Here is a 15709-nt window from a genome sequence, read left to right as displayed (position 1 = left end):
CATTCTGTTGTTATTAATATCATCCTAGAACAGTCTGGGGGAGGTGGGGGGAGGCGGGGTGGCCTCCTTCTTTTGGGGTATGGTACAGATCCTTGAAGAGATGAGGGGCAGAGGTGGGGAAGATGTTGGCATTGTTTCCTCCTCCTGGTCCCCACTGTTGAAATGTGCACATAACCTTTCATTCCAGAACTTGTGCTAACCCATAATAACCTATGACCAAAGCCTTAACTATAATAAAACAGCTTGTTGGTATATTGTGTATGTTATGAGTATTATTTGTATTCTTAGAATAAAGTGAACTAGAAAAAAAAAGAAATCAACTGAGGGGATTCGTTTATAGTTCTGTATTGTATTTACCCATGACTTGATATGGTCTGCTTATAAGAAAATAGGCATTTCAGTGAGCTTCCTTTCCCATCTCCCCTAGTTCATTTATTTGCCTTGCAGTGCTGGTGATCGAACCCAGCGCCTTACACATGTATGGTGTGTGTGCCACCCACTGCTGAGCTACATCCCAGCCCCTGGATTCCTCCTATTCAAACTCATGCTATTCAAGGGGAAACTGTGTGTGTGTGTGTGTATGTGTGTGCATGCGTGTGCACACACATATGCACATATGTATTTAGTTCTCTGTAGCTTGAGATGGACCATCACATGAGATGGTCCCCTATCCCCAACCATAGTCAAGGTAGAATTCCATCCTTATATGATACCAGTGTTGGATTTTTAAATGACATTTCTTAAACATGTAGGAGCTATTCCAGCAGTATTGGGGTTACACCCCATATGGGCAGGGATGTGTGTTGCTAGGGGTTGAACTCAGGATAACCACCGAGTTGCTTACTTGCACAAGACTGAGCTAATTAAGCAGATCTCTAAAGAGCTCTAGCTGATTCCATTTTGTGCCCAGTCGGCCCAGGAGAACATATTTTCATTAAGCAATGACAGAATCTGCAGGAGTTGCTCACTACACTTCAAGAACACTGCATCCTGGTTTTGCCCTTTTACAACCACACCACCCTCCCTTCTGCAACTTCCTCCCCTCCCACACAGTCAAAGCCCCATGGCAACCATCAACCTCTTCTCCATTTTCATAATTTTGTCATTTCAAGAATGCTACCTACATGAATGCCTATGCTATGTAACCTTTGGAGAGTGGCTATTTTCAGGAGCATTTTTCCTTCAACACTCATCCACGTTTTTGTATAACAGTTGGTTGCGCCTTTCTATTGTTGAGTAGTGGTCTGTAGGAAGTAAGGCAGAGTGTGTTTAACCCTATCCTGTTGAATGACAGCTGGACAGTTTCCAGTATTTTTTCAATAACTATGAATGAAACCGTTAATGGACATTCATGAACTTTTTTGGTCTGTGATCGTGTTCTTTCTCCTCTGTGATAAATACCTAAGAGTGTAATTTCTGAGTCAAATGGTCTTTTCATGTCTTATTTTATAGGAAAATGCCAAACAGTTTTGGAGTCTATAACTATTCTACATTCCCCCAGCAATATATCTAGTTTTTACTCTATACACTATTGAATGGCGTCACTCTTTTTACTTCAGCCATCCTGATAGGTATGTAGTGCTATCTCATTAGGGTTTTAATTTGTGCTTTCCTAATAGTTAAATGTTGAACACCTTTTCATATGTTTATTTGACGTTTGTTGTAGCCTCTTAAGATGTGAGTTTCCATCCTTTGTATCTACCCCTTTTAGTTGAATTGTTCTGTTTTTCACTAAAGACCACTTGAGAGATCTTTCATATTGTAGATAAGAATTCAACTAGCTTGTTTGTGGGTGAATTTTGTATTTGTATTTTGTGTTTTGCAAATATTTACTTCCCATTTATGTCTTGTCTTTCCATCCTTTTAAGAAGGTCTTTCACAGAGCAAATGTTTTTCATTTTGATGGGGTTAAAAAATATTTTTGTACTTTTCAATGTAACCTCAAGTCTGCTGGGAAGGCAAATATTGAGCCCAATACCTAGTTTCTAAAATACTTGAAGATTTCCTATAGACTCCTTTTTTATGATTCATTGCTCTGAGAAATCAATAGCATGAAGTGGTTGCATTATGCTGAAAAAAGAAATATTAGAATGCAACTTTTACAGTTTGAGTTTAATCTTTCCATTTTCCTGTTTTTCTAAAAACCTTGTTGAGTGGATGTTTGGGGATTCTGTGCCAGATGATGGCTAATGCTAAATGAATAGCAGTAATTGTTTTCTTACCTTCCTATCAAAAATATTCTGTTAAAAATTAAATATGAATGTGAAGGGTGGTCTTTTCCAGTTGGCAATAAAACAGGTGGGTAAAATAAGAGACTCATATTTGTACCAGGACTGGACGCTTCCAATCCTCAATATAAATATTCTCTCTCTCTCTCTCTCTCTCTCTCTCTCTCTCTCTCTCTCTCTCACACACACACACACACACACACACACACACACACACTTACCAGCATGCATTCACCTCAAGTAAGTTAAATTAATTTTAAAATTTTTATTTTGTTTTTTTCTTTCTCTGTTCTTTAATACCTAGTGTGTGTATGGGGGAGAAGCTTATTGTATCTTTTATTTTATAAATCATTCCCTCAAAAGAAATAGTTTCCTCTATTTTTAAATAAAAATGGAATATGAAAGGAAATACATTTTCCTTTTTAAGAGGATTCCATTATTACATTTTCATCTTTAAAAATCAGACTTATCTGTATATCTCTGCCTTTGTCCCTTCTGTAATATTGTGATGAGTCAGAAATATTAAAGTGAAGATGAGGTTCATCCCCTCACTTCCTTTGTCTACTGTGTACCAAGGACATAACTGAGTATATAGAAACTTTTTGTTGTCTTTTTTGTTGCTTGGGGGCTATATCCAGCTGTGCTCAGGGCTTAATCCTAGCTCTCTTCTCAGGGATCACTCGTGGTAGATTTCAGGGGACCAAATGGGGTGCTGAGGATCATGCAAGGCAACCCCTGTGATATCTCTCTAGCTCCACATGCATAGCAACTTTTTGTTGACTAGTATCTTCCAGTCTTGCTGGGCTGACTTTTCAGGCTGGGGCCACGTCTTGGTTTTACATTCCCAGCATTAAGAATTGAGCCCATCAGCAAAGGCACACAGTAAATAAATGGAAAATTCATAGGCTTCAGTGACTACTTAGTGTCTAAAAATGGGTCACATTCATCATTCAGCAAATCCTCACCTTTATATATTATTCATTTCAACCCCTTGAGGACAAAAGCTAGATTTTCCTTATACCCTTCTTATTTTTTTTAAATCCGTGTGTCTGGATGATAGGTAGATATTTAATAAAGGTTGGATTCCTTTTTTGTTGATTCTTTCAGCCAGCATGTACTGAATATATGATACTTTCAGTTGAGCATGTACTGAATATATGATACTTTGTTAGGAACTTTCAGAAATGAAATGCACATATTCTTATCTAGCAGACCTTTCCTGCAGGTAACCTACAACACATTTGGAGGGGGGCATAAATAAATTATCATGAAAATAATAAGATATTCTGACATTGGTGTTAAAAAGAGAAGTATAGGGGCTGGAGCAATAGCACAGTGGGTAGGGGGTTTGCCTTGCACGCAGCCGTTAAGAAGTATAGGCTGAACTAATGAAAAGCAAGAAGTTATCTGGCAAGGTCTGACAAGAACATGTTTCTAGCTAGTGGGCTGAGAAAAGTCTGCAACCCACAAGATTGCTGTGCCCACTCTTCCTCCATTCATGCTGTCCATAGTTCTTGCCTTCTTTCAAAACGTGGTGCTTCTCTTTGTCTTCTCTCGATCCACATCCATATTGAATGTGGTAGTTATCAGCATTCTTGAAACAGGCATAAGAAAAAAAAAGGAATATATTGTTTCCTATAACTTAAAAGGTCTGGTCATATCTGGCCTCCTCTGTCAACTGCCAAGACGATGGTCACTTGACATTGGTGGTGGGATATGTACACTGGTGGAGGGTTGGGTGTTGAAACATTATATAACTTAAGCCCAATCATGGACAACTTTGTAACTGTGTATCTCACAGTTTTTTTTATTCAATAAAAATTTTTTTAATTTAAAAATAATTTAAATAGAGGACAGTCAGCAACTTCATCTCTGGCTTCACCTACTGCTCCACCACTGCTTTCAAAGATAACATTTTCTCTCCCTTTTGAGTGTTGGCTGAAATTTTTTTGTTTGTTTAGGGGCTATATCCAGCAGTGGTCAGGGCTTACTCCTGGCTCTGTGCTCAGGGGTCACTCCTGGAAGTCTCGGGAGACCATATGTGGTGCCAGGGATTGAACCCAGGTCAGGCGTGTATAAAACAAGCACTTTACCCACTGAACTACCTGAATCTTTTTTTATTGTTATTTTTATTTAGTGAGTCACAGTGAGGGTACAGTTACAGATTCATACATTTCGTGCTTGTTTTTCCCTCATGCAGTGTTCAGGAGCCCATCCCTCCACCAGTGTCCATTCTCCACCACCAATGAACCCAGTATCCCTCCCACCTCCCAGTCCCATCCCCCCAACCCCACCCCGCCTCTGTGGCAGGGCATTCCAATTTGTTCTCTCTCTCTCCTTTTGAGTGTTGTGGTCTGCAATAGGGGTATTGAGTGGCCATCATGTTCGGTCACTAGTCCACTTTCAGCACACATTTCCCTTACCACGAGGGATCTCCAATCACATTTTATTTGGTGTTCCCTTCTCCATTTGGTATGACTTTCCCCCAGTGTGTGAGGCCAAGTTCCAAGCTATTGAACTACCTGGATTTTGACTCATTTGGGCCAACAGAATGTGACAGAAGCCATATCCTACTAGTTCCAAGCTAGGCCTCAGGAAGATTAGCAGCTTTTGCTTTATTCTCCTGGAAGCTAATCACTGTGGAAAGAAACCCTTCTGAGGAGAAGGCAGTTCTAAACCATGCAGGGCTATAAAATAAACACTATAAAAATAGTGATAGAGCTCAGGCGAGCCACTGCCAGTCCTGTAGGTGCTGACATGTAAGCGAAGCCATCTTGGAACCCAGCCAATGTCACATGAATCAGAACGTACCCTCCTTCCCTTTGCTTTGGACGCTCATGTGTGTTGCAGAACCATGAGTAAATAAATTGTTCAAAGCCAATATGAGCTTAACTCTAGAGTGACTTATCATAGAGCGATAGAGAATGGGAAAAATCTGAATTTGGTGCTCTAATAATGCAGTAATGAGCCTGTTTCCTCTCCTGGCTGTTCTCTCCTTAGTGAGGTTATCTTAGTATGCTGACAGGATGTCCACCTCAGCAGCAGACTTACCTTCTACCAGCTGAAAAGGCACAGCTCTTCCCCAGTAGTTCTGATTGAAATCTCAACTGTGACTCCAATTGGCCCAGACTGGTTATGTGGCTCTATCCTACAAACCACAGCCTCATGATTGGCCAAACCTGGAAAGCCTCGGCTGCAGTTTTGTCAAGCCACATTCAAGTGTAAGCCACCGGTGTGGTACATGCCCACCTCAACAGTGTTTAAATTACGTAGAAGAAGGGTATAGCAAGGATAGGTCTCAAAAGAAAATTCTAGAAACTAAAGAATAAGGGTCTGTGTGCTGCTTAGGCAGACAACCAGTAGGCACTCCAATGCCAGTGTCATCTGGCCTCTTTTAGGAAGTCTTTCCTCACCATTTCTAACTTCAGAGTATTAAACTCCTGTTCCACATCTTTGGTGCTTAGCATACACTGCCTATTGTGCTATTTACACCTCGGAAGTGAATTCTTACTTCGTACCCTAGATTTTGTACCTTTGTACTAAATTCCTAATTGTTCTGACTCAGTTTGTTACTTCAAAGTGTGATTTTTTTCATTACCTTTGCAGAAAGAGGCTTTTAGAGATATCAGAACATGGATAATTCTCCCATTAACAGAAGATAATTCTCTCTCTTCTCTTCCTCTCTCACCTCCCCCATGTCTCTCCTCATTGCTAATTTCACTCTTCACTCTCTCCTCACTCTTCCCCTCTCTATTTTCTTATTTTTCTGCACTCTCTCTCCTCCTGCTTTAATTCATTCTCATTTCTAGCATAGTTTTTTTTAACACAATACACCAAGACAGTAATAGAAATAGAAAGTAGATAACTATTGACACACTAACCAAAGTCCTTGATCTTCACATAAGATTATCTTCACATAATCTTCACTCCAGACTTCACATAAGTTTGGTCCTATAAAATTGTATGAGAGCACACATACACACACACACACACACACACACACAAAATCTATCTTTCCTCTTTTGTTTTTTCCTGTCACATGACAGTGCTCAGAGCTTACTCCTGGCTTGGCACTCAGTGATCACTCCTGGTAGGCTCGGGGTACCATATGGGGTACTGGGAATTGAACCCGGGTGTGCAAGGCAAGCACCCTATCTGCTATACTAATTTCCCAGCCACAATCTATCTTTCCTATTGTCCTAAGTAGCAGGGGAAGAAAATAAAATAAATGGGGAGAAAACTTAGACATAAAATAAAATAAATGGGGAGAAAACTTAGATATAAAACTTTCATAGAATTTCAGAATGATTTTATATGATTAATTGACATAATGACTGAATAACAAACTCTTCCCTTTGTGTCAAGCTTCATGCTTACTTATGTAAGTACTCATTTGTTTTTATTCCTTTGAGAATACCATGGTGACTTGAATTCCAGGAATAGGATGTCATTATTACCTCTGTCCCTAAGAGTCAATTGCCTTTAATTTTCAAATCACTATAAACTGTGTGTGAGAGAGAATGAACACATATCTGTTGCATTATTCATTACAGCTTTTTTTTTCTTTTTGGGTCATACTCGGTGATGCACAGGGGTTATTCCTGGGTCTGCACTCAGGAAATACTCCTGGCGGTGCTCAGGGGACCATACAGGATGCTGGGAATTGAACCCTGGTTGGCCGAGTGCATGGCAAATGCCCTACCCGATGTACTATCACTCCAGCCCCATCATTACATCATTTTTTTATACTTTTGTAACCTCTCCTTCTAAGTCCTTTGTAACCTCGCCTATTAAATCCTTCTGCATCCTCCCACCAGAGATAAATATTGTTCTGAAATCTGTATTTAGTATGCTCTGCTTTCTCATTTGTCCTAAAAAATAGGTTCTTTATTCTTCATATTTTTAACTTTACACGAACAGAATCTTACTGATTGCCTGTGAGTGTAGGTGACCTGTTTTTATTTCTCAATATCATGAAATTCACCTGTATTAATTTTTTTTTTTTTTGCTTTTTGGGTCACACCCAGCGATGCTCAGGGGTCACTCCTGGCTCTGCACTCAGGAATTACCCCTGGCCATGCTCAAGGGACCATATGGGATACTAGGAATCGAACCCGGGTCAGCCGCGTGCAAGGCAAACGCCCTACCCACTGTGCTATCACTCCAGCCTCTCATCTGTATTAATTTAAAATTCGGCTCTGTGACTTATTTTTTAACTTCATTATTTTTCTCTTCAGAATCAGGAGTTTTGCATTTTTAATGCTTGGATCTTTGTGGTTTATGCTTGGTGTGACCTGCTTTTTATGACTTGAGACAATAGTATTCACCAATTTTCTTCTGACATTTTTGATTGGGAGGGTTGAAGCCACATCCAGACATGTCCGGGAAATATTCCTGACTCTGTACTCAGGAGTCACCACAGGCAGTGCTCAGGGAGCCATATGTGGTATCTGAACTTTGAACTAGGGTCATCGTTGCTATCGCTCCATGCAAGGCAAGTGCTTTACCTTTTATGCTATCTCACTGACATCTTAAAAATAGTGTTTTTTTTTTCTCCTTCAGGTCTTTACATGATTTTTTTGTGTATGGCATGAAGTAGGGATCTATTTTTTTCCTAAGTGAAAAGAAAAATCATTCCCCTAGATCGCTTGTGGAAAAGAATCCTTCACATCTTACTCAAAATTAAAGCCAAAGTTCTTGAAATGGTGTAAATGGCCCAACATCATTTAACCCACGGCAATGGCTTTGATTTAATCTCCAGTTGTCTTTCCAGTGAACTCTGACCTCATTCTTTCTTGAACCACACACCCCAGATGTTTCTGCCCCAGAGCCTTTGTACTTGCTGTTCCTATTGTCTGAAAGTTTTTGTTATCTTCTCAAGCTACTTTTCTCTTCACTTAGACCTTCTCTAACTATACTCACTAAACTCTCCTCTGTCTTTTCTTTCTCTCTTCCACACACAAGCATACACACAATTTTAATATCTCTTCCTGCTTTGAAAGAACTTCATTGAAAAATTCTTTGGGCCTGGTGTAATGTGTGCAGTAAGCACATGTGTGATTGTATCTGAGTGTACATGCATATACACATAGGATACAGGGGTATCTTACTTTTTGTTCCTATGGGCCACACCTGGCTGTGCTCAGGCTTATTCCTGACTCTGTGCTCAGAGATCACTAGGGGCATTGCTCAGGGAACCCTATGTAGTGATGGGGGAAATTTGGCTGACCATGTGCAAGGCAATTGCCCTAAAATTGTACTATCTCCCAAGCTCAGTCAGGGTACTTAAAAATCAGTGTTCCTCCATCTTTCTGACCATTGCCTTTCTTTCAACCTTATTTCCTTCCTGGGATCTCCTTTTTCTACCCATTTCCCCTCCTAGTCTCATTCCATACCCCCCTCCATTTATGTGAATTTAACCATAGCCCCCTGGGTGAAATGAATTTTAATATATAGGGAAGTTTAAAATTCATATGTAGTGAAAAAAAATCTTTCCCATCTGTGCCTTCTAGCTACTCTATTGCACTTTCCTGCCATAAGTTTCTTGTACATTTTTCTAATTTTTTATTTATCCTTACAGAAATGTGCTATTTATGTGAGAACATTTTATATTCTTTTCCAGTTGATGGCAAAAAATCAGGCATTTTACTCTGCACACTTTTTATATTGTTACGGTACTTAACACTCCACTGGATGGGTGTATTATCTAGGTTTCTCTCAGTCATTACCATGACCTCCTAAACCACAGTCCCCTCCACTTGAGATTGAATCCCCATGATATACGGTTACAAAGATGTTCAAGATTGAGTTTCAGTCATACAATGTTCCAACACCCATTCCTTCCTCAGTGTACCTTTCCCACCACCAGTGTCCTCAATTTCCCTTCCTCCTATCTCCCCTCCTACTTCCATCCCGCCCCCTCAGGCTGCCTCTAGGGCAGACACTTTTCTCTCTCTTACTTTCCTTTTAGGCACTGAACCACAGCCCCTTCTTAGCCGTCCTTAAGCCACACTTCACAGGCCTATCAGAAACACCCTTCTACATCTCCATTCTAACACAGTTATTCAGTCCTTGTGAATAGTGTTTAGAACCCTCAGGCAGCTGCCTGGTACCTGGAAAACAAAGCTGCGTGCCTTGGAAATAAAGCCCTCCACGAGTGATCTCCACCTCCTTTTTCCTGCAGGTGCTTCTGTTGCTGATGACACACCCTCCATCCCTGACGTGAACTGTCCCGAGTGCTTTGTTATGATGTTCAATGTTTTCCTTTCAGCGGGCTCCACCCCCTCTGCTTAACCTTGTGAAAAGAAAAGAGCCCCTTCCTTCTTCCTTCTAGCCAGGAGCCCGTTCCTGCTTCCTTCTAGCCAGGCCTCCCTGCACCTAACCCCTCTCTGAGCAACTGCACCTTGCGACAGTTACCCCAGACTTCCCTCAGAGCCGCCCCCAGAAGCAGACCAGGTGTTCCGAAGGTGGGGTTGGAGAACTTGATTTATTTTTGATGCTTTCTAGACTCCAAATTCCTCAGGAACAGAAACTATTCTCTGGAAACAAGGAATCCGAAAACGAAGTTTCCTTGACTTCAAAGTGGCTCACCACATGAAAGCGAGCCTCTTAAGAGATACAGAATAATAATAAAAAAAAAAGCACATACCCAAAGAAGGATCGTTCTGTGGGAGCGTGTCCTGTGACCAGTGAACCACAAAAACAAACATACATGAGCTGCGTGTTTTTATTTTATTATTATTTTTTAATTTCGTGTGCCTAGTCCAGGGTCTGGCACGTGGGGCCTAGCCAGTAAGCGCCTTTTGAAGCAATTGTAGCACTGCCGTTCAGTTGTTCATCCAAAAGGAAGCCCTTAAGGCAGACTGCAACATCATCTTAACAGAAAGCCACCTTTTGTCACCAACACATCAGTCCACAAAAAAAATGTAGACGTCGCTCATCTTTTGAGGAGAAAGGGGGCAGCGTGGGAGGGGGCGGAGTCAGTTCTCCGCGTGGGCAGGAGGGAGGCGGAGATAGTGCCCCGGAGGAGGGGCTGGGTGCCTGGGCGCGCGCTGGGATAGGCGGGGCGAGGGAGTCGGGGGCGGGGCTGGGGCGGGGCTGGAGGCAGAGGGCGGAGACTCGCTCTCGGCCCCGCCTTCCCTCCCACCCCGCAGCTGCGGCGGCGGCGGCGGCGGCGGCGCAGCGCAGCGCGGCCGCTCGGGTGCAGGCAACAGCTGCAGCAGCCCGCGCCGCCCCCTCGACCGAGTCTTCCGGGGCGAGCCGGAGCACGGCCGATCTCGGGTGGCGCGGCGGCTCGGTGGACGCTGCAAAGTTCCCCGCGCTAGCGCCGAGATGCCGGGCAGCGACACTGCGCTCACGGTGGACCGGACGTACTCCGACCCGGGCCGGCACCACCGCTGCAAGAACCGGGTGAGAGGCGCGGGTTTGGTGGCGCGGGGCAGCGCCCGGGGATGAGGGGCGAGGCCGGGTGGGCTTGGACGCCTGCGTCGACTAACTCTCGCCGCCCCTCACCCCCCTTGTTTTGCTACCTTGCTCCCTTACCGCTCGGGGTACAGGTTTGTCTGACTCTGTTAGAGCCCAAGAAGGATGTCGGAGTCCAGTCCCCGACTCCGAGACCCCACCCCCCAACCCCAGGTTCGACGGGGTGCAGAGGCTAGCGCGGACCCTCCGGGACTCCGGTTCTGCGCTGCTCTTCGGTCCCTGCGCGTCGGCCCGGGACAGCGGGTCTGCCGGGCACCCCGCGCACCCGCGCCCTCTCCGGCAGGGTGCGCCCGCAGCGTGGGAATCCCGCCCCGACGCGGCACACCGAGCGCCGGGTGGGACGGTCCCCACGACCCCCACCATGCCCACCTCCTGTCCCTTGTGCCGCTGTCGCATCGTCCCAGTTTCTCAGTCTGGGGCGCTGTGAGCAGGTGGACGGAGTCGCGCGCGGCGCCCCGGCTAGTAGAAAACCCGCGGGGGGCTGCTCGGGTTTCTGCCCCAGTGCAAAGTCAGTGTTGGCGATGCTTCTCCGGAGTTCCTAGCCGGGCGGAGCAGGCGCCCTCTCCATTGTTTGCAGTGTAATTTGCTGTTGCTGATTTTGGCTGTGCGCGAAAATAGCTCTTCTGAGCGTGCTGCAAAAGACGAGCTTTGGATTGCTTCAAGATCAAGACCGAGGTCGAAACCCCCCAGCGCCGGCCCTGCAGCTCCGCTCCGACTTCGGGATACCTTGGCCGCTCTCCCCGCTTCTTAGCGCCCCCCCCCCCCACACTCCCGCCCCATCAACTACTTTAGGATACCTCTACCCTCCTGGGTTGTTTGAGCGTCCCCTTGCTGCTTTAAGAGCCGTTTCGGACCCGACTTCTTCCACACCGGCGTTTGTTCTGGCAAGAGATCTCGGAATTCTTCTCCACGCACAGTGCGATCTCAGGACTTGTGCCTGCCTCGGTGTATAAAGTTCACGGAGGCAGAGGCGTGCCCAGTCTGGCCTGTGGCCTCCAAATCTGGAGGCCCCCACGGCGGGGAAATAGCAATGGTAACAGGATTACCATTGACGGGAATGTTGATGTTCAATCATAATTACTTACTCCAGAAGTGAAGGAACTGGTCCTCATATGTTTACCACTTTTCTTTTCTTATTTTTTTTTAAGTTAGTATTTGTTCACCAAGTTCACAGAATAATTAAAAATTAGTTGTGGTGGGGAGGCCACACCCGGCAGGAAGTGCTGCTAGGCATCACTCCTGGCAGTGCTGGGACCATGCAGTGTGCCAGAGATCAAACTGGACCTTTGCTCTGTCTCCCCAGCTCTTGGATAACTAAGGTTTTCCAAATTAAATATATTTTGTGGAATAATGCTTATCCTCTTAGATCTACTTTCCTCTTACCCCTAAAGAGTTCTCTTCTATTTTGCATTTGCTTAAAGGTGTGACACAAAAATAAATAGCCAGCAAAGCACACTGAAGAAAGATCTTTGGTGACCTACAGTTAGAAGTTTCTGAAGGATAACGCCTAGTTAACAGTTAACACCGAAGAAAGGTGCTCTGTTCTAGTTTTTTTGCAGTTGGGGGAGTTTGTAAAGTTAATACTGCAGTGGAAAGAATTTTCAGACTTGAAAAAAGTGGAAGAGGGGTTTCACGGCACAGCGGTGATGCAGTGAGGGCTGGCGGGCTGATTACTCACTTAAACAATCTGGCAAAATCTTCCTCTTCCTAACTTGTAAAATGGTGCTGAGAAAGTCTGATCCTCACCTAATTCCATAGAAAGTGGCTGAGCAAGCATGTAACTTAATTGCAAGGTTGTCTCTGCCTTACTAGCCATTGTTCTATTTCCACACCCATCTTTGCTGTTAAAATACCACAGCCTGCTGCGAAGTGGGTGTCTTGTTTTCTTTCAGATACAACTGAGGATTTTACTGCAGTTTGGCCCTTAAACCACAAGGGCCCTGTGCAGCCCTGGGCTGCTTCCACATAGTTTCTTTCGTAAAGAAAGAGATGCTGTAAACTCATATCAATCCGCACAGACTCTCTTCCTTGGTGATTTTCTTTGCTCTAGCTCACTGTACTCTAAGATCTCTGTATATAATACATATAGTCTGCACAACTAGGTATTAGCCAGCTGTTCGTGTTCCCAGTAAGAATTCTAGTGAGTGGTAGGCGCTTAGGGATTAAGCTTTAGGGGAGTCAGAAATTAATTCAGATTTTCAATTGCACAGAGGTCCTTAACTGGGTTTGATGGTCAATTGTATATTTTTTTGGTTGGCCCTGTGTCTTAAACAGACCAGTAAAGTGGTGTTATACATAGGTGTTACTCTAAAAGAGTTTACGGAGTAAACGAAGTCTGGTGAAAACTAGAAGAAACTAGGTAATAGGGACCACGGCCTGTCTACCTCCTAGTAGACAGGCCGTGGTCCCTATTACCGCCTCCAAACTGTCTGCTTTTAGGTTTGTAGGCCTGAGATAGTGACCTAGTGGGTGAGGGCTGGAGAGATAATACAGCAAGTAGGGTGTGCCTTGCACACAGCTGAGCCAGGTTCAATCTGGCATCCCGAACTCCTGCCCTCACCCCAAGCCCTACCAGGAGTAATCACTGAGTATAACCAAGTGTCACTCAAAAATGAAACAACAAAAAACGTGGAAATTCCATAAACTCCTAAGAACTTTTCTCACATGGGAGTAGTTTGAGCCTGCCCTTAGGGGTGACCCAGGGAGTGGTGATGAAGAGATGAGCAGTGGCTTCCATTCACAGAAAGTAGCCCATTAGCCAATTCGGGTGCTTCATCTACAGAACCTATTTATTTTTTAATTTTTTTAATTAAAAATTTTTTAATTGAATCACCATATCACGTGAGATACATGATTGAGTTTCAGTCATACAATGTTTCAACACCCATCTCTTCCCGTTGTACAATTCCCACCACCAATATTCCCACTTCCCACCCTGCCCCACCTGCCTCTCTGGCGGGCACTTTTCTGCAGAACTCCTTTAGATAGTACTATCAAGACATTTCTCTTTTCCCTCCAAGTCTGTGATGCGAAAGGACAACATCCAGAACTTAATTTCGCCTTGGCATCCTCTCTTTGGCAGTCAACTCTCAGGTTTAGGATGTGAATGATTTTGTGAACTCATTTGACAAAACTGGCCCCTGCTGAATGCACTTCACAGGAGGGGTGATGACAGGCACCTGTGAAAGGTTGCTAACTTTTCAGAAAAGTGGAATTCCCCACCCCCTCCTCCGGGCGGGAGACGAGACTGTGAGATCAAGTTATTGATTACTGAATTGTCCGTATCTTTTGAATTGATAGCATGTTAAGATAACAGAGAAACACAGGACTCTGAGTTGCCTGAAGCCCCCGGAGGCTGGAATGGTAATGAAACGCTGCACTATTTTAACGTGGCAGAGGTCTATTTTTACAGCCAGGTGGACTAACCTAGATTCTCCCACCCCCACACCTTCTGTGAAAATGTAACATAGCTAATGAATTCTGTGATGGTCTCTAAGCTGACAAGGCAGGATCACTCACATCTTGAAACTTCATCTGGCTAAATAAAATTCTGAAATGTACATATTTGCAAGATCACTTAAGCGCCTCTGCTTTTTTTTTTTTTTTTTGCTTTTGCTTTTTGGGTCACACCCGGCGATGCACAGGGGTTACTCCTGGCTCATGCACTCAGGAATTACTCCTGGCGGTGCTCAGGGGACCATAAGGGATGCTGGGAATTGAACCCTGGTTGGCCGCATGCAAGGCAAACCCCCCTACCCACTGTGCTATCACTCCAGCCCCCTCTGCTTTTAAAGAAAGTACACATAATTAGAATCCTACCTTCTCCCCCCTTTTCATGCCCTAGATAGTTAGAACCTATCATCATTTGAAGAATACAGACAGCCAGCTTTCTATACAGTAACTCATTTTTTGTTAATCATGTGTGAATCAAATTTTTGTTGGTTCTAATTTTAAATGTTCTGACAATGTTCCCCCTGGGCTGCTGGGCTGTTGGGGTGAAACCCTGGGGCTCAGGGGTTAGAAGTCCTGGCTTTTGTCTGGTCTTCTCGCTTTCCAGCTGGGGCAAACTACCGTATTGGAGCACCTGGTTTTCTGTTTAAAGAGGTGAAGTAGGCCTGGCTGTGAATCTTCAGAAAGAGATAGTTTGTTATATTTTCAATGTTTTGGTTCTTTGCAACACCCAGTGGTGCCGAGGCATATTCCTGACAGTGTTCAGGGGAATCACATGTGGTCCCCGTTATCCCTGGTTGGCCATGAGCAAGGCAAGTGTCCTACCCCCTGTACTATCACATCAGAAAGATTTTTCTTTTTTAAAGGCAGTATGTCCTCAGCACTGTATATGTATTTTTCAAAATCTATATGTGAATTTGCTTATGCTGTTGATAGCATCCTGTGCAGGACATTAGTCACTGCAAATGCCTCCCCACCTCACCTCTAGTCTCAGCCATTCCATTCTCTGGTTTTTCTTGGACTTTTCTTTGGGATTAGTTCCTCCTCCCATGTCCCCAACCCCCATCATCTCCCATCTTTGTTTGGTCACTTTGTACCTCAGGACAAGAAAGCTGATGTGTTGGCTTCCTCTTCTCACTTACTCCATCAACTTTTCTCCTGTCCTGCCTGCAAAGTCCAGACTTTTCTGCCTGCAGAATCTCTTTCACTTCCGGGAGTTGCTTCCGGAAGACAGTTCTTGTCCTAGTACTGCTTATTCCCAGTGCGGACCCCCAAATCCTCAGTTTCACTTTCTCTCCTATATCAGAGGGCATCACAATGATCAAAGCAGTAATGTCTATGCACTGTCAGGTACACAGTAAGAACTCAATATATAGTAGTGCTATGTTGTGATTGGTACACTAGATGTTTTTCCTACACATCTTAAGCATTTTGAATCTCCTTCTCACACACATTCCTCATCACATTGTTTATACATTCATCATGGACACATTTATAAACTGTACACACTGGCACTTGGAGATGGGGCGCTTCGTTCATTCATTCATTCA

General features: G+C 44.1%; 1 protein-coding gene across 2 annotated transcripts in view; it reads left to right on the top strand.

Annotated features, from left to right (window-relative positions):
- Positions 1 to 15709, top strand: part of TMCC3 (transmembrane and coiled-coil domain family 3) — a 310336-nt gene that overhangs the window by 217458 nt on the left and 77169 nt on the right. The window contains exon 1 of one of the 2 annotated variants that reach the window (XM_004602745.2): positions 10394 to 10637. The exons of the other annotated variant lie outside the window; for it this stretch is intronic. Within the exon in view, the coding sequence (XP_004602802.1) occupies positions 10560 to 10637 (78 nt within the window). The 5' untranslated portion in view covers positions 10394 to 10559. Of the gene's footprint in view, positions 1 to 10393; positions 10638 to 15709 lie in introns of those variants that run through there. 2 annotated transcript variants of the gene reach the window in all.

The sequence above is a fragment of the Sorex araneus genome, chromosome 10 (genome assembly GCF_027595985.1).
Source record: "Sorex araneus isolate mSorAra2 chromosome 10, mSorAra2.pri, whole genome shotgun sequence".
Classification (NCBI taxonomy): domain Eukaryota; kingdom Metazoa; phylum Chordata; class Mammalia; order Eulipotyphla; family Soricidae; genus Sorex; species Sorex araneus.
The sequence above is the reverse complement of the archived record's forward strand: the minus strand, read 5'-3'. Positions and strand labels throughout refer to the sequence as shown.